The sequence below is a fragment of the Mus caroli genome, unplaced genomic scaffold (genome assembly GCF_978045245.1).
Source record: "Mus caroli unplaced genomic scaffold, Mus_caroli_1 scaffold_15, whole genome shotgun sequence".
NCBI lineage: Eukaryota > Metazoa > Chordata > Mammalia > Rodentia > Muridae > Mus > Mus caroli.
In genome coordinates this window covers 86,528,319-86,547,186 of record NW_028227270.1, presented here as the reverse complement: position 1 = coordinate 86,547,186, position 18,868 = coordinate 86,528,319, and the positions used below count along the sequence as shown (strand labels likewise).

At 44.3% G+C, this 18,868-nt stretch overlaps 1 protein-coding gene across 2 annotated transcripts; it reads left to right on the top strand.

Moving 5' to 3' along the window:
- The first annotated feature begins 5,966 nt into the window (after window positions 1-5,966).
- Fam50b (family with sequence similarity 50 member B) lies at window positions 5,967-18,483 on the top strand. Of its 2 annotated transcripts, none has more exons than XM_021180615.2 (2): window positions 5,967-6,030; window positions 17,326-18,483. In XM_021180615.2, exon 2 carries the CDS (start codon window positions 17,415-17,417, stop codon window positions 18,420-18,422), a length of 1,008 nt encoding a protein of 335 aa, XP_021036274.1. In that variant the 5' UTR covers window positions 5,967-6,030; window positions 17,326-17,414; the 3' UTR covers window positions 18,423-18,483. The 2 variants fall into 2 exon arrangements, with proteins under 2 accessions (XP_021036274.1, XP_021036275.1); XM_021180616.2 differs by lacking the exon at window positions 5,967-6,030 and adding an exon at window positions 10,608-10,764.
- The last annotated feature ends 385 nt before the right edge of the window (window positions 18,484-18,868 follow it).

Sequence of the window (18,868 nt, the reverse complement as noted above, 5' to 3'; positions counted from 1 at the left end):
AAAAAAAATTTCATATAAGTATATAATTTTATACAGACCATATAACAAGTCTCAAGCCAAAGGTTGTGTACACTCAACTATAGACAGTGAGTAATGATTCCTTGCCTCATATACCTATCAGTTCCATGTGCTGGGGAAAATTGAAATGCTCTTTACTGGTGACTTTAAGACATCCCAGTAAGTCATGTCCACTTGGTCACTTTGTGTGCTACAGGACACTGGACATTGTTTTTCCTACAGAGCTAAATTTCTGCAGTATGTACGTGATCCACCCTTTCTCCACAGCTCCTTCCAGCCCCTCCAAGACTCTGCTTTCCTGTGATCACGTTTTTGGTATACATGTATGAGTGAGAGCATGAAGTGACTGTAGCTCTGTACCTGGCTTATTTCACTCACCTTCATGTCCCCCAGGCTCATCTATGCTTTATGAATGTGTTACATCCTTTCACTGATCTATACAGATGTCCCATTTCCTGTATCCATCCATCAGTTGACATCTAAGACATAGACACTATTTTTTAAAGGAAATGCTTTGGTAACACTAAGCACAGTCACACAGTTGAACAGCTGTCAATCACCCATCTCCACAGGTTTTTCATCTTCCTAAACTGAACCCCAGTATCTAATAATGCTCTCAGTTCATTCCTTCCCTGCCACAGGCCCTAGACACCACAGCTGAACTTTCTATCTCTATAAATCTGATGACACTGGATGCCTTTCATAAGAGCTATTTTCTGATATGTATCACTCTGTGATGGGCTTACTATACATGGTACCACACCTGCATAGTTCATTGTCTTAGTCAAGCACCAAGAGATGATTATACATAGGGTCATGAAATGTGGGCATGTCTATGGTAAGTCACAGGAGCTTAGAGTGTGTAAAGAAGTTAGGAGTCAGTCATCAGTGTGGATACTATATCCAAAATCTATATGCCTAGGACATTATGAAGGCACAGTTTTTAAGGAAAGATGTGAACATGGAGATAACAGATATTTATTAAATATATGACATTTAACATGTCATAGGCCTAAAAAATAAATTTACTGCATCATTTATGCTGTGCTAACTTTCCCCAGATGAGGTACCAGCAACACACCAAAGTAGTAACCCTGCCCAAGTCTAGTTTGGTGACTTAATCAATTTGTCAGGCCTACATGCAGGGGTATAGGTAATGTGTTATTTATAAAGCATCAGTGATTCCCAAACAACTATATCACCAATAAAAGTCCCGATGTAGATGAAGGCTTCTCTGAAGTTGTCTCCTCTTCAGGTAACCTTTCATCTCAATATACTCTAGCACCTCCAGAAATCTCATGCAGCTATGACATAGTTATATGCAGCTCAGAAGGAATTTCAAGAAGGAGAGGTGGCTGGAATCTCAGACAAGGGTATAGTGATCCTTCTGACCTTCTCCTTCCATCAGATAATGTCATCAGATCCAGTCTTGAGGGTGACTTGCAGGTAATCACATTTTTCTGATTAGTATGGGAATGGCTATTGGGCTTAGAGAACAGCATTTTATAAAACTTCATCCTTCCTCTGACTCTTACATTCTTTGTTCCTCTTCTGTGCTAGTCCCTGAGCCTGGAGTGAGTATATAGAAGTCTGGTTCTATTTGTGGTTAAGCCATAGGGAGCAACTGTTTCTTAGTCTTCAGCAGTTTGACTGAGTTTAAGTCTCTCTAGTAGTGTTCCCCCAGTGTAAAGCAAATTGTCTCTAGCTGAAGATAGTCATACTCTATGAACACAAAGGTTTAGAAGGAAATTTGACAGGCACATTGTGTATTGTGTGTGTGTGTGCGTGTGTGTTTAACAATAGGAATAGTTTCCCTGCTACAGTGTATGGTCTCCCTACTCACAGTATTTTATACAGACTTTCAATAACAGATGTCAATTCCATGCTGTGTCATAGCCCTTAAGCCAAATTAGGAAATAGTTGGTTGCACCCATAACAGTCGTGACACTATTAAACCATTGGACATCTGGTTTTGTTTTTTGTTTTTTGTTTTTTGGGTTTTTTTTTTTTTGGCATATTGATAGTATAGCAATCTGAGTCTGCAGCCCAGTTGGACTGTGGGTAACAATTTTCCCCCAGCAGCCTATAGAATGTGTTCTGTCACTATAAAAGCTAGCCAGCAAGAAGGAAGCTTCCAATTGTACCCAAGCTTTATTTCTGTGTCTTGTGATCAAAATACAAGGTATCTTTACCGGTGGGATCTTATCTAGTTCTAGTAGGTAGCTAACATAAGTAGCAATAGTCTGTATTGTTTGGGGAGAGCCTTGAGGAATGCCTAGCTTAGGATATTATAGGTAGGGAGGTAGCCTACCCATAATAATAGAGTTTTTATTTAAATAGCTTTATGGTTTCTGGGGGTATCTTTTCCTATTTTTTTATGTATATGCGTACACTTTAGCTGTTTTCAGACACACCAGAAGAGAGCATCAGATCCCATTACAGATGGTTGTGAGTCACCATGGGGTTGCTGGGACTTGAACTCAGGACCTCTAGAAGTGCAGTCAGTGCTCTTAACTGCTGAGTTGTCTCTCCAGCCCCTCCTTTCCTATTCTCACAGGGTATCTTTTGTTCAAATTCTATCCAGCCTCTACAGGTAGATGGAAGTACGCTGGAACTGATGGCCCTCGTCTTGGCCTTGTCACGTATTTCTTTCCACATCTCATGTCCCCACTGTGGTCAATCCATTACCTTAGGTTATAGTCCTGCCTGGCTCAGTGTTAGGTTTTTTTTATTCTTTTTGAGCCGTCCACAAAGTTAGATCTCTGAGTACAGCCCATTTGCCGGCACAGATTGTCACAGGCCAAGACTCGTGGCTTACTACTGTTGTCAGAAGCCAAAAGTCACAACTTAACCACTGTCTGTACCGCTCTCAGCTCAGCCCTCTATCTTCTCTTTCTTTCTTCCCTCTCTTGCCACGTGGTGTCTGTGCTCGTTTGCACTAGAAGAGCTATGACTGTGTCTGGTGTTCTTACTCCTGGTACTGCTAGGCATTTAAAAGGCTGGGCATAGTGTTCCTTCTAGTGCCTTGTCTTGTATGGCTGTTGGTTCAGTTAGTGGGAGAAGCTCAGTGATGCGAAATCATGTGACTAGTGGACTTGTGGGCCTGCACCATCATGCTACAAATATGCATAGCATAACACTTGTGCAGAGTTCAGTTCTGTGTCACCTTTCAAAAGAGGCTTGGCGGGAACACCATCAATCCAACCCTTAATTGGATACGCTGGTTTTACTGTTGCTGTATGGAACCAGGCATGGAGTCTACCTGTTGCACTCTATGTGGCTCTAGCATTGCTGTGCTAATACCCTTTTCATCACTGAAACCAGGGCATCTTGAGACTATCTCCTCGGGTTGTTTCCTCTTAGAACCCTCAGATTATAGTTGCCTGGGTTTTTACCAGCTTCCAACACAAGAGAGCACTGGGGTATCTGGGCACAGAGCAGATTAACTTATCAGAGAAGGATGGCAGCTTACTCAAAGCTTCTTGAACTTTTCTGTCCCAATCTTACAGGGATCCTCTTTTTAAAAATCAAATTATACAAACTAGCAACCTGAGCAAAGAGGGATCCGGAAAGGACACTCATACCTTGGGAACACCCAAAGCAGCAGCACCTGTATTAATCACACAGGCACAGGACGGTGTAAGATTGTCCTCACAAACTTACTGGGATGGATGTTAACACTGCTCAGTATGCCATTGCTGTCCAGACCCTGCCCCCTGTGTGAGTTGATTTTCTATGTGGCTTCTTCAGGTTTGCTTACATGTTTTTCAGATCTTTTTCTAACTGTAAAGGTCAGAGGTTACCACAATATAAATGAAAGCTTTTTGCAGAGGGGGGGGGGCAGTGTTACACTATCACGAAAGCCCCACCCTGAGGTCCCTGCTGAATTAATTACCATATCAAGTCTCTGGAGAAGACAGTCCTGCCTGGCTCAGTGGACTGTGCATCACACACTGCCTCACTCATGCTCAGCCTCCTCACCATCATTTCAACCTCACTTCCTCCCCTCTCACTACCTGGTTCTTCAAATGTGGTCCAAGCTTTTTGGACCAAAGCAGGAACCGTTTAGTGCAGATCTAACTTATACCCTCTTTCCCTTGTGCCTTCCCTAAGCAATAAGAAATGGCAAGCCTATCCTCATCTCTTCTCACTACCTTTTCTAAGTCAGTTTGACGCCGCCCACCCACCCCCTTTCCTCCATATTACCTGACAATTTGGAGGCTAAGGTGAAAGTTGGTATCAGCATTTTATTTTCAAACTATCATTCTTTCTAATCTGGGTAAGCTCTCTCTCTGAGCAGACAGCTGAGCCTGCCTCAATTGTCTTATTACCTCCAGCGGGAGCAGTGAAATTTCTGCCAGTCTTCCTTATAATCCTGTTCGGTACACACAGCGCTTTCAGGGACTTCAGTCTGAAGTATTCTCTGGTCCATCAGCCATTCTAAGGCAGTCCCTAAATATACTCCCTTGATGGGCTACATTCATTAGGGAAATATATCAGCCCTTAAGACAGTGCTACCAGGATCGCTCCCATGGATTTCCCTTACTTTCCTCTAAGGCAACTTGCTCAGTTTGAGTATCATGTCTTATCAACCAATAGCAGACATGGGGCAGGTGCTGCTACAGCAAAGAGGCATACTGCTCCATACCACATGGAGAAGAACTTATACTAGGAGTGCCCACAAATGCCCCAGTCTTAGATAGCTTAGTTTTAGTCTCATCACCCAGAAGAAGGAAAATACAACGGCTTCTCCCAAAATTATCCCTTACCAGGTAGATGCCTAACAACCATCAGAAGCTTGATCAAATGGAGGCAAACATGCTCATGTCTGGCTATTTGTCAGTGCACTGATTGCAGTGCAGGACATAGCTGCTGGGCTGGACATTTTACAGTGGGCATCAGACTGAAAAGAGAAATAGCCCAGAAAAGAACATGGCAATTAGTAAGCCTTCTCTGTGGATATAACCAGCTCACCAAACAGACTCAAGGGACAGAGATTAAGAGATTCGAGGGCAAGACCCCTCAGTAGGAGTGTCAAGTTTCTACATCACCACACAGATTAAAATGTTGTTAGTCATTGTGGTATTGGGTGGCTTCCAGGAATGTATCCAACAGCTATTTAAAGAGCACTTTAAAGAATTGAGTCATGGTGTAGCATATCCACTGCCAGTAGGAGGCTGAGGCAGGAAGATTGGAAGTTAGAGGCTAGCCTGGGCTGCATAGGAAGACTCTGTCTCAAACAAAAACACAGCAAACGAACAAAGAAGAACATTTCATAGAAATTTGAAATCCCTTGAAATTGTGTAGCTCACACTCACACATGAAAGAAATTACTAGGTTTCTTGCCCCAGTTGGAGGGCTTATGTAGGGTTTCCACATATTCAAAAGTTTTAAGACAACAAAGTACTATCCACTCTGAAGTTGTGAGCTCTGCAATATTTTCTCTTTTCTTTCTATTTATTTATTGAGGAATAAAGTTTTATCGTTTTATATCCTTATAAAATTTTGAAATTAAAAAGCTTTTCTAAAACCTTAAAGTTATTCTGATCAACCATACTATACCACAGGCAAATAGAGTCAGAGCTTTCTGTCTCCTCTGCAGCTAAGATCACTGAGTTATTGTATGAAAAGGCAATAAAATCATGCTGTCTAGAGAGTGCCAATACTTTCAGAGTAGTGCATCACGTAAACTCTTTAGTAACAACCTACACACAAAAAAATTAATCTGTAATAATCAAAGGCCCAAGTGAGCAACGACAGTACAGGAAAACTTCATGGAAGGATTGTATTTCAGTTGTCAGGAGATCAGACGCTGGCAGCAGGGCTGCATCCCTCAGTCAGTCCAAGTCGGCAGTTATACACGACCACCACCTGATTGGCCCAATCTCTGTCCTGATTGGTTAGAGCCTGCCCTAGCAGTTGGCCAATGTTTTGCATATTTTCCGTGTCAGTTAGAACAAACAATATTCGCAAAAGCACCAGAAGGAAGAGTCTTGGCTCATACATCAAAAGGTGAGGGGACTGGCTTGAATCCAGCTGGGGCAGATGTGGGAGGTACAGCTCTTTAAACTCGAGGAAAACCAATTGTGAAGGGAGTTGAATGTTAGAGGAAAAGAATCTGTCCATTATCCTGCAAGCAGGGGAGACTCATGAGCCTTATCGGCGACATAATATCAACATTTTTATTGTAATTTAGGAATCACAAACTAGCAGGAAGGAGGAAGATGCCTTAAAGGGCTATGAAATATGCACTAGGAAAATAGACATTGGGGCTTGTTCTCTCTATTGGTTGCTTTTCACTGCTGTGTCAAAAGCAACCTAAGGAGGAGGAAAGGGTTTATTTTGATTGACAGTTTGACTCACGTTTAATCCTGACAGCAAGTTGGCAGAAGCACAGAGTCATGTTGTTTCTGTAGTCAGAAAGCCGAGCAAGATAAGGACTGCGTTCATCTGCCTTTCCCTATTTCTCCTTTCTACTCAGTCTGAGACTCACGCCCATGGGCATGGTAAGGCCATGTTCAAGATGGTTTGTCTTTCCTCAGTTAAATCTTTCTGAAAATACTCCCACCAGACATGCCAAGAGCTGTGTATCCTAAGGTTCCAAATCCTGTTAGTTGACAAGATTAACCATTACATGAGAGCCTCACCTCCTTAACTCAGGTCTGATACTGTTAGCTTATAGTACTGAAAACATACTGAAGGCTTCTCGTCTCCACTAAATTGCTCTGAACCCCTCTTCTCTGCCGCTGCAGCAGTAGGTGGTTATAGCCAAGCATCTTCATGCTGGGTACCTGAGGATGTCTGTTCTCTCTCTCTCTCTCTCTCTCTCTCTCTCTCTCTCTCTCTCTCTCTCTCTCTCTCTGACTACTCCAATGCAGAGGCAGTAAACTTGACATACAGAACTGTTGATATCCAGAGTGACTATGAGCCACAGAGACTAGGAAGGAGGCCTTAGATAAATGCTTTCTTTGTCCCATGTGCTGGGATTTATTTCAGAGGGGCTCCCCAGGGTTTCTATATTTCTGTCCTCTAGACTTGGAGTGGAATGTGTTGGTCCCAGATTGACACTTCTGGATTGCAGTAGAATGTTGAAGTTGTGGGACCTAACGGGGACTGTGAGACACTGGTGTCCTTCTCTTTCTCTCTGCTTCCTGGCTGTCCTGACATAGCTTCCTCTGCTATGTACTCCTGCTATGACATACTGCTTCACTACAGCCTCCAAACAGTGAGGTCAATTGACCATAAGGTGAAGCTCTCAGAAATATGAGTCAAAGTAACCTCACTCCCCACATAAGCTATCATCTCAGGCATGTTGTTACAGTAACGGAAAGCTGACTGACTGAAATACAGTCTATTGACACTACGATGTCATTGGCTCTTTATAAGGTAATGCTTTTGTGATCTTATCTTCAGAGAAAACAAAAGGTTCCAATTCCATCTCCCCTGTATTATGAGTGATCAAAATGCTTTTCTTTAATGTATGCTATGAGTTTGATTCCACCTGCCCAGCTCAAGGGCAGACCCTGATTGACTTACCTGAAAGGACAATTTACCACTTTTAACCACAGCCTGGCCACAATTAGTGGGCAAAGCAAGGAGAAACCAATCAGGAAATCTGGGGCCAAAAGCTTAAGGAATCAGAGAAGACAGCATCTAGCCTCTAGAACGGCTCTACTCATCTTATGGCTCATGAATGCAAGTCGAAGGTGAAACAGAAAGGAGGGAGATTGCTGGACTTCCAAATCAAGCTCCTGTATAGTTCGCATGAGCTCACATAGCTTCTGATAAGTGCATTATTATTCATATATTTAGTTTTGAAGCCAGTTTGAGGCAGGCTCTTCCTGACTGTTTGTAGAAAGGCTCTCAACTGCTAGAGTGCAAATAGACTGTACAAGTTATAGGCCTATAAATCAATCCTGTTTGCTAATTTTTCTATTACTCATTGGTAGCAAGAATAGTGATGGGCCATGGAACAGGTAAAGATATTATTCTAAATGGTTGTTTTGAATTACTATCTTCTTTTAGGAAAAAAAAAAACTAGATCATTCACAGCATGTTCAGAAACCAATCCCATATAGAATATGTGAAGAAACAAATGATTGAAAATAGAATACCACTTATTTTATATATAAAATTCACACGTCATCAAAGAACAAACTGTTAGATACATAAATATAAAAACATAAACTTGTTATATTGTAAAAATTCCCAATATAAGTAAAGACATAAATAACAAACTAAAACAGCTGAAGCTTATATAACAGAGTTGAGGTTATTACTCCGTAAGTACAGAGTTCCTGTAAGTCAAAAAGAAAAGAACAAAGCTGCTACATTATTGAGATTTATTTTAGGTAAGGTTCTGTGCTGTCACTCAGTGGTAGAATGCTTACCTAGCATGTATGAAGCCAGGGTTCCATTCCCAGCATCAAAAAAGAAATTGGTGGGTGGTAGTGGGTCACCTGTATGACTACAAAATTTAAGTAACATATGACAAGATGCTAGATTTAAGATTAAAGTCGGAGCCATAACATTAAAAACGGTTGCCTATAATCATGACTGATGTGTATTAAGCACCAGAAACCCGAAGATCATCTCAGAGATGTATAATAATGATTAGTATAGAGTTTTAAAAGTCAACTTGTTGAGTATGTATGTTGAGGCCATTTTCAAATCTCAGGTAGACCCTTGATGAAACCCGGTATCTGTTGCTGGAGGTTATCCCAGCAAAGTATAGAATAATGCCATTTGCATTAAACTGTATGCTAGCATGGAGGACGATCGCTCAGAGATCCTTGTGCAAAGCTACCAAAATAGTTTTATTTTGTTATAGAGAATTAAACGAGTATGCATCAGGGAGAGATCCAGGCTAGGGAATCTGTACTGGGAATTATCAAAGTCGGGAGAGGAAGAGAGAGAAGCATAGACGTATAGAGGTGGGGAAGGAAAAATTCTCACTTTCCTGGAAAGCTCAAGAAAGTGTCTATCACCAGGCGCGGAGAAGCTGCACAGGGACTTCCTGACACATAGACATATGGTTTCTTGGCCCAGTCTACATACACAAGTCCCTGCCAAAGTTGTTCAGAGCTGGCTCCTTGGAAGGTCTGAACAGCGGTCCCTAGTGCTTTAGCGGGCTCTATCTGTGAAGTCCAGTGACCTCTTCCTCCTCCTCCATTGCTAACCCAGGAATTTCATGTCTGTTCCTGCCCTCTGTTCTGTGGATTTGCCTTTGGACTGAGTTGATAACATGTCAGCAATCTTGTGGGTGGATAAAGTCTAATTGGGATTGATCTTATAAGATGCTAATGCATCTCTTTCCCGAGTTTGATAATAAGCTCCCTCCCCAGGGTGGCAGTGTAACACTAAAAGGCCGTGGGCTATCTACTCATGTCTTGTGGTGAACTTAAAATTTCATTTGTGAAAACATACTATTGGCTGGATACTAACCCTGTCCAAATCAAAGGGGCTGGAAAATCTCAGCTTGCAAGTGTTCAGATGGAAAACAAACAAAACAGCCCCAGGGTTTAAAATAGTCATGTGACTTCCTTAACCAGTAAGTGTGCTTTACTGTCAGTATGAGAACCCAGCGTGGACACCAGGGGCCTCAGACCTCAGGCAATGCGACTTCCACTCTGTCACCCTTCACTACTTGCCAGGTGCAAAGTTCAGAGCTTTGGTGATTTGTGAAGAGAGGACTTTGATGCTTTTGGTTCTAAATGGGGGACTGAAAATGAAAATGTGTCAGGGAATATCTTTCCCATGACACCTAGAGTTGCTGATATCAACAGTACCTCGGAATCATGCAATCAAATGGTGCAATGTTTATTGTGCAAGCTCTAAAACATTCAGGACCTAGAGCAGGAAAATCAGAAGGGCTGCAGTAGCAATGGGCTGGGTGAGCTGGCAAAAACCCCTCTGTTTGTGATGAATAATCCCCATTCATCTGTAGTGAATAAATGATTGAACTGAGAAGCACCTGGGAGATTACCAAGCATACCTCGGGGTGTGTCTATGAGGATTAACTTGTGTGGGTGGGTCGGGGAACTGCCCTGGCCCTCAGGCTGGGGAGCCTAGAGGGAATTAAAAAGAGCAGAGCAGAGACTGATCACGGTGCAGGCCTTCCCTCTGCTCCTTCACCACCGTAATGGGAGCTGTCCAGCCTCACCTTAAACATGGACAGACCTCTGAACCTGTAGGCTCCATAAATCTTTCTTCCTTTGAAGTAATTATGCCAGTCATTCTGGGATGAAAAATTAACTTGCTGTCCTTATCAAGTCACCCTGCGGTCCTGCCAAATAGATCCTTGGTTTGGGAAACTATTGTACAGAGAAATTACTGAATCCTGCCCCGCCCCCCCAAAGTGCACTTTGCCAAAGGCCCTCTGGCAATATTCAAAAGTGCAGTCAACTCTTGGAGGCAGACCCTGGGAACACGGTGACTGTGGTTGGTGGTCATAGGCATAATTTCAGGGTTACAAAATGTAAGAAACATCTGTTCCTTAGCTTCTTCTCATCACTGTGACCCAACAATGGCAACAGAAGGGTGAAAGAATTTCTTTCAGTTCACAGTTTCCAGTTCAGTCCATGGTCACTTGGTCCCACTTGCGTGGAAAGGACATGAGGGCAATGGGAGCATGAGGCAGAAGAAAGCTATTCCCTTCATGGTCAGTCAGGAAGCAGAGCAACACAGGAGGGGGTGGATACAACATACCCACTAAGGAATCAAGCCCAGTTACCCCACTTCCTCCAGGTAGGCCGTATCTACCAATGTTTCTATCACTATCTGGAATCCAAACTTTCAATATACAGGTCTGTGGGAACATTTCTGCATGTCACCTGTTTAGAATTTCAGGATCCTTAGCATCACAGTTCTGCCAGGGAGGACAAGATGTGTGATCATTTAAGGCAAAAAGGTCCAGTCCTATCTAACCCATGGGTGATTATAGATAATCCTTTGGTTTGGTAGAAATTCTAGTTAATTCTTGTTACAATACTGTGCAATAAAGCACAGCTCTATTTCAATAAACTCTGAAGCTCCTACATCTTATGAGTAGTGTGTTGAAGAATGGACTTCCTGTGTCAGGATGGGCACCTCTGCTTGTCTTAGGGAAGCATTTGGGGAGATTGGTGTCAATCCCATTAACATCAGTGTTGTAAGTATGTCTCAGCATGTACCATGGACGGGGGCAAGCATCCTGGCTGATACTGCCCATTTGTCTTCCCATAGTCTCTGAGATCACCATCAATATTCTACTGGGTAAATTTTCTACTGTTAACACTATAAATTCACAGCACACTGAGAAGGTACTATCTGTTTTTAGAAAGTTTAGCAACAGAACTGGAGTCGTAGATTAGACGTATAACGATTGCCTTCCTTGGGTAATGGCCTAGGTTTGATGCCTAGCACCTAAAGAAAGAGAGATTTCATGAAAGGGAGAGAAGAGCAAGAGGGAGAAAGAAAAAAATGGGGAAAGAAGAAAGGAAGAGAGAGAGGGAGGAATGGATGAAACACTGATTGTGGTGGCAGACTGGTTATTTGAAATTGCCAGTTTGGGGCTGGAGAGATGGCTCAGTGGTTAAGAGCACCAGCTGCTCCTTCCAGAGGTACTGAGTTCAATTCCCAGTACCCACCTGGTGGCTCACAACTATCTATAATGAGTTTTGATGCCCTCTTCTGGTGTTCAGCTGTACATGCAGATAAAGAACTCATATATTAAAAAATAAATAAATCTTTTTTTAAAAAATTGCCACTGTTAAAGGAAGTTCAGCATTTAGATGGGTATTTCAAAACAACTCAAATAATTTGAAGCAAACCATAATTCTAAATGGAGAACTATAAAACTTTTAGATGAAATCATAAGAAACCAATTATATGACCTTGGTTTAAATACCAAAGCATGATCCATAAATAGACAACTGATAAATTGGACTTCATTAAAATTAAAGCTTTTTTCTCTATAAAGGACACCTACAAGCCTGAAAGAAAAGTTAGAAATCCTTGTAGGTCACATGAAGGAATTATTCTCAGACTACAATAGGGACTCTTGAAACTATCAAATAGAATGATAAAACACCATGCAGTTAAAAATTATGAACTGTCATTTTCTAGACATTGCCATTTCATATTTTCTGGGCTGTTGTTGGTGCCATGTAACTATATCTCCCCCTCCCCCCCCCCCAAAAAAAAGGGTTTCTCTGTGTAGCCCTGGCTGTCCTGGAACTCACTTGTGTAGACTAGGCTGGCCTCGAACTCAGAAATCCACCTACCTCTGCCTCCCAAGTGCTGGGATTAAAGGCGTGTGCCACCACATCCCGGCCTAATTTTATTATTATTATTATTATTATTATTAAATAAATTTAATGAAGACAAGGGCTTTGCCTGTGTTCATCTGTGTACCACATACATGCAATTGCCTGCAGAGACCAGAAGAGGGCGCCGGCTCCTCTGGAACTGGAGTTAGAGATGGTATGAGCTGCTTTGTGGGTGCTGAGAATGGAACCGGCATTAAGAGCTCTTAACCACTGAGCTATCTGTTCAGCTCCTGGGTGCATTTAATTGAAACTGAAAGGCAAAACCCAAAATAGTAGAGAGTAGCTGTGCCTGATTGTGCACATGGCAAATCCATAGCGCTGCACACCAGAAAGAGGTCATCTTGCTATAGTAAAATTTTAAAAACTGCTTTTTTGTGTTTATGTGTGTGTGTTTGGGTGGGTGGGGGATCCCATGTGCTTGCAACAACACTCATATGGAGGTCTGAAGACAATCTTATGGTTTAGGCTTCAAGTTCTACCTTGAGTCAGACTCTTCTTGTTTCTACAGCTGTGTTGGCTGCAAACTTCAGGTGAGCGGTCTCTGACCTTCATCAGTAGGGGACAGGGCTGTCTCTGCTTCCCTTCTCACTGCAGGGCTGCTGGATTAGAGACCATTCCATCTGGCTTTTTTTACATAAGAATACAAATTTGCGGTCATCAGACTTATACCTGCTGAGCAATCTCCCCTGCCTTCACTATATTTAACTTTTCACAAAAGATGTTGCCAACATCTGTGTTGACAACATCTTTCTCTGTTTACAACAGAGCTTCAGCAAGATCTCACCTACGAGATCAACAATTAACAAAGCTCCCTCACTTTATTCCTCCCTCCCTCCCTCCCTTCCTTCCTTCCTCTTTTCCCTTGAACACTGAACTTCAAGCCACAACACTGAGACAGGAAGACAGGAAGTCTGGAGCTGAGAGTTTCACTTGAATAACTGATAACATTGCAGAATGTGGTACTACAGCCAGGGTGTGGAATGGAGAGTTGATTTCATCAGTTTCAGCTGTGTGTGGCTGCTTGGACCTCAGCACAGAGCTGGAACACCACCTCCAAGGCTGGTCCAAGCTCCCCACCCTCAGGCAGCACTTTGCAAGTGATAATCAGGAAAGCAGCTCCCAGGACCCACCAGTTGACTGAAGGTGTGTCAGGACAGGTTGTCTCTGAAATGAAGATGACCACAATTTGCCAAAAATTCCAGGCACGTGAGCATTGTGAGAACTTCCATAACTAAACGGAAAAAAAAAAAAAAAAAGTAGCTTGTGCTGTATACATGTGTAAAAATGAATGGGGGAAAAGCCTTAAATAATAGCACATCTCCAATTAGTCTCATTTACGTAGTCCCGAATCAAAGTGACGAGCAGCAAGAATGAAGGGCATCAAGTTAGCTGTTCCTTACAGCTTTTAGTTTACTACGGCAAAATAATGGAGTTTCTGATGGAAAATGCAAGTCTGAAGAAAGATCAAAGTGGTCAGAATGGCGGAGCTAAGAAATATGTCCTAGGAATTAGAAGTTCCTGGATTTCTTGTTCTATGTACATATTGTAAAACGATCCTGTCTCTGGGGTAATGTCGTCCACGCTCATTTCCTGTTTAGACAATAAAACCTCACAGCGATGAACCAAGTGGTAACCACAGATGATATCAAAACTCTTTTGGGGCTGGCAGATCCCTAGAGGGTCATGATAGCTGGGAAAATTATTCACCAATCTCATTTTCCAAGAAGCAAGGGCTAAGAGTGTGAGTTGCCAAACCTCTAGGATGCTCCAGGGCAGGCAATCAGAGGTGCAAGTTGAGAATGCTCAGGATGGTTGAGGGGATTTTCTGTCACATGAATGCAAGTATGAGAAACAAGTTCACATGGGGTCAGTTAGCACTCCTGTCCCCACTGATACAAACAAGGACACCATAAGTAACACTGAACACGTGAGCAATGTAAATCCTGCTTTTCTTTATAGCCATGGTTCCCCCAGCAGTGTTGGCCTTCTTGCTCACCAGGTCAAAGTGAGATTCAGATGGTTTTCTAAAGCATTTTAGTATCTTGGAATTTAACTTCCTGAGTGGATTGGGCTATCGTTCTCTATCCACTTCAATACTCTGGTATTTCAGAGTAGACTCTGGTATCTCATTGTGAACTCCACAGCTGTCACCTGGAGAGAGTAGCCCCAGGAACAGGATTTCCTGCCTCCAACTCTGCTGTTCCTAGGTGCATCAACGCCTCTGACACTCAGAATGCTCTACTGGGCCTTAGCATTGGCTATGTGGAGTGTGGTGTTCCCTGGGTCCAGGGCAAAGACCCAGGAAAGCAGCCACCACTGCTCCAAGATGGCAGAAGATAAAAGTTTGTAGGCAATCATTCATTCTTATGTTGTTCTTTGCCCAGAACAGAAACTATCTGTTTTCCGTTTGGCAAAGCAAGACCACAGTGGTATTAGGTCACCAATAATCCTCACCAGTGATAAGATGGAAAATGAAGAGGGGACTGGCAAAAGGCCAGTTGCTTCACAGGTATGTTTTAGCAGGAGCAGAGAGTGAGCTCATTCCTTGCAGTTTCAAATGCCATGGGAAACTGGAAAGAGAGTGCAGGATGGAAAAGAGATACTGAATGATGGCCAGGGTCTACCTGTTTCCTCATAAAAAATAAATAAATAAATAACACTGCCATTATTTGCTTCAACTGAACGGTTAAAGTGACCATTCCTGACATGTTTAAAACATTTACTTTTCTAGAAAATCCTATGAAGTGGATGTGAGACAACCCCAAAAAGGGGCTTTGAGATTCAGCCTGTGACTTGGACCTTAGGGCTAGGGTTGGGAGACAGAGGCAGGGTGGGGGTCTGGGGGACTTTGGGGTGCTCAGGGGAGCAAGCAGAGGTAGGCAGGTGCGGGCCTCAAGGGGATTATAAATTTTCGGTCTTCTGGTCTCTACTTCACACAGCCAGAGGTAAATAGGTGTCCAACCTCTTCCCTTGTTTTCTGTCATGTCTTGGTGTGGTGTTTAGTGAAACGTACAACCTGTGTCGGTGATGTATACAGTGCTCCTGAAGGCAAAGGTGTAGTGCCTTAGAGGCAGGAAGGAGCTTTATCTCCCTCTGTCCTTCATACATGTGACCCTTGACCTTGCTTCCTGGTAAAAAGCAGATTAAAGGCTTCCTAGCCTAAGATACCTGTTTCCCCGCAGTGACCTCAAGTTTAGAAACCTCTTTCCCAGATAAAATATTTAGGGCAAGTGCTGTGTTACAGTGATCTAATAAAGCACGTTCGATCTCTTTGCAAGGTGTTAGGATTCAGTATCAAACAATAGCTGTAAGAACTAAGAGGTGTGGCCGTGAAGGATCCCCAGCCACTGGCCATGACAGGGGGCTGAGTGGAGATGACAAAGAAATGAGCTCTGTCTTGGAGAGCAGCACAGTAGACACACTGGGCGCAGAGTGGCAGAATTTCTAGGACATTTTGAGTCCTCATAGCCATGAATTTAAAGTGAGGCTGGCCAGCAGCTTGTTCATTTTCTTGATCAGTCAACTATCTGGATTTAAGGGTTGAGAGATACTCCGGGTTTAGCAAGGATCAGGATTTCTTAGATGAGAATTTCAGCAAGCAAGAGGTGTGAATGCCTCAGGAAAGGGTTTGATCTTTGGTGGGTAGGAAGCACGGATGTGTAGGAGGGGGCAATAGTAATGGGCAGGGGTCCTTTAGGTGTGGAGGTCTGGGCTAACAAGGGAGAGTTGGAATCCAGAGAACTAGAAAGCGTGGATGCAAAGGAAACTCAGGAAAGTTAAGATGAAGTATCTATTGGCTGTGGTATGAACTATCACCATGTGGATAGGAGAATGATATGGACAAAGGAAGGTGCTATTGGAAGTGAGGAGGTGAAGGTCCTGGGTGGGTCCTGCTGAAGACACCCAGAATAGCAAAGGACTAGGATGGCAGAAGGCAGCAACTGAGCCATGAGTCTATAATCTCCAAGGACTTATTAGGACAAGGAATTCAAACAGGCCAGGGAGCAGCATGAGCTTCAAAGCAGCTTGCGATATCAAAGAAAAGAAAGATGCTATGGAAATGGTGAGGAAACATTTAGATCTTTGGGATGACATGGAATGTCAGAGCCAAGCACTGTTTGGGAGTGATGCGGTGAAATGGTGTCCTCCGGGGAAACAAGAGGGTTTGGGGGACCAGTTTGGAGTTTGGGAAGAGTTAGGAGGCACTCGTAGGGAGCAGTCAATTCAAGTTGACTCCAATTAAATTAAGAGATCTCTCTTTTCCCTTGGCTGAAGCACAGAGAAAGCATTTTGTACTTGGCCCATCTCTGCTGCATGCAATTCCCCTGCTGTCTTGTTTCTCACAGCAAGGGAGGAAGAGCTCAGAGTTCTTCTGTGTACTTCAGTACTGACACAAAGTGAGTTCCACTATAACTCCAAGAAGAAATCGTTCCTAAGACTTGTGCTAGGGATGCAAGCTCCTTGGGACCTGCCAAGACCATAAAATTATCACCCTCATAACATCACCCTCCAGGTGCACGTAGGGGAAGCTTTCAAGGACTCTTTCTTTCCTTGCTTCTGTCCTACAGGAGTGGGGTTCAACAAGGATCCCACAAGGCCACCCTCATCAGGAGACACAGTTTAGTACTCAGGAACCCAAGCTCAGGCTCTCTCATTGCTCTGCTCTTGCATGGCTGTGCTTGAGCAGACACTGGGGCGGCATGTGGTTTGCTCTGCAGACCAACCTCTACATGCAAGCCCCTCAAAACCTACTGTACTAACCCAGTAGTCTCATGAGGCTATCTCAGTTTGAAGTAAAATTGCTCCATTGGTGACAGTAGTTGCATTTCAAGTACTGAGGGACCTTCTGTGATCGGTAGTTACCACATCGGGTCACCCTGGAGACAGACTCATCAGAGAGGAAGTTCCATTGTAGGGCTCTGGTGTAGACCATTAATGACGCAGCTGTGCTGATTAGATTCTCGAGCCTTTTGTTTAGTTGTTGTTTGTTTGTTCCTAGCTGCAGAATCTGTGAACTGACACCAGACCCAGAAGGCTACCAGAAACAGGGACTGGGCAGGCCAAAAAGCCGTGTGCTGGACTGCAGGCATGGCGCAGTACAAAGGCACCATGCGGGAAGCTGGCCGGGCCATGCACCTGATCAAGAAGCGCGAGAAGCAGAAGGAGCAGATGGAGGTGCTGAAGCAGCGCATCGCAGAGGAGACCATCATGAAGTCAAAAGTGGACAAGAAGTTCTCGGCACACTACGACGCCGTGGAGGCTGAGCTGAAGTCCAGCACGGTGGGCCTGGTGACCCTGAATGACATGAAGGCCAAGCAGGAGGCCCTGCTGAGGGAGCGAGAGATGCAGCTGGCCAAGAGGGAGCAGCTGGAGCAGCGCAGGCTACAGCTGGAGATGCTGCGTGAGAAGGAGCGAAGGCGAGAGCGCAAGCGCAAGATCTCCAACCTGTCTTTCACGTTGGACGAGGAAGAAGAAGGTGACCAAGAGGATGGCCGCCAAGCCGAGAGTGCCGAGGCCCACAGTGGTGGGGCCAAGAAGAACTTGGGCAAGAATCCCGATGTGGACACGAGCTTCCTGCCCGATCGCGAGCGCGAGGAGGAGGAGAACCGGCTGCGCGAGGAACTGCGGCAGGAGTGGGAGGCGAAGCGTGAGAAGGTGAAGGGCGAGGAGGTGGAGATCACCTTCAGCTACTGGGATGGTTCCGGCCACCGGCGCACGGTGCGCATGCGCAAGGGCAGCACTGTGCAGCAGTTCCTGAAGCGGGCGCTGCAGGGGCTGCGCAGGGACTTCCGGGAGCTGCGGGCAGCGGGCGTGGAGCAGCTCATGTACGTCAAGGAGGATCTCATCCTGCCGCACTACCACACCTTCTACGACTTCATCGTGGCCAAAGCCCGGGGCAAGAGCGGCCCGCTCTTCAGCTTCGATGTGCACGATGATGTGCGGCTGCTAAGCGATGCCACGATGGAGAAAGATGAGTCACACGCGGGCAAGGTGGTGCTTCGCAGCTGGTACGAGAAGAACAAGCACATCTTCCCCGCCAGCCGCTGGGAGCCCTACGACCCCGAGAAGAAGTGGGACAGGTACACCATCCGGTGATGCCAAGTCCCAGTTTGGGGACCTTACTCTCTAACTATTGAAAATCAATAAATACAGAGGATCCCCGTAAATCAGATGTGTTGGTTCTGTACCTGGCGTCATTCTTCGGTGTTTTTAATGTTTCTGTTTGTGGCTCCTTTGTGTTCCATGTGATAAGGGACACGTTTTTGACTAAGTGGGTTGTGCACATTGGCTTGGTGGGCCAGCAGACTGGGTTTGATTTTCTTGCTCAATGTCTTACTGTGTTGTGAGCAAAATCATTGTGGTCAATTGACTCCTTTCCCCCACCCATACAAGGAAGTAACACCCCATAAGGCCAATGTGAGGAGTGAGTTAATATTTGTAAACAGTTGGAACTCACTCAGTAAATGCCTGCTGTTGGTTTTGTGGACGTGGTTGCTTTACTAAAGAATGCCTACACGATCCATCTCTGAAATGTCAAAACC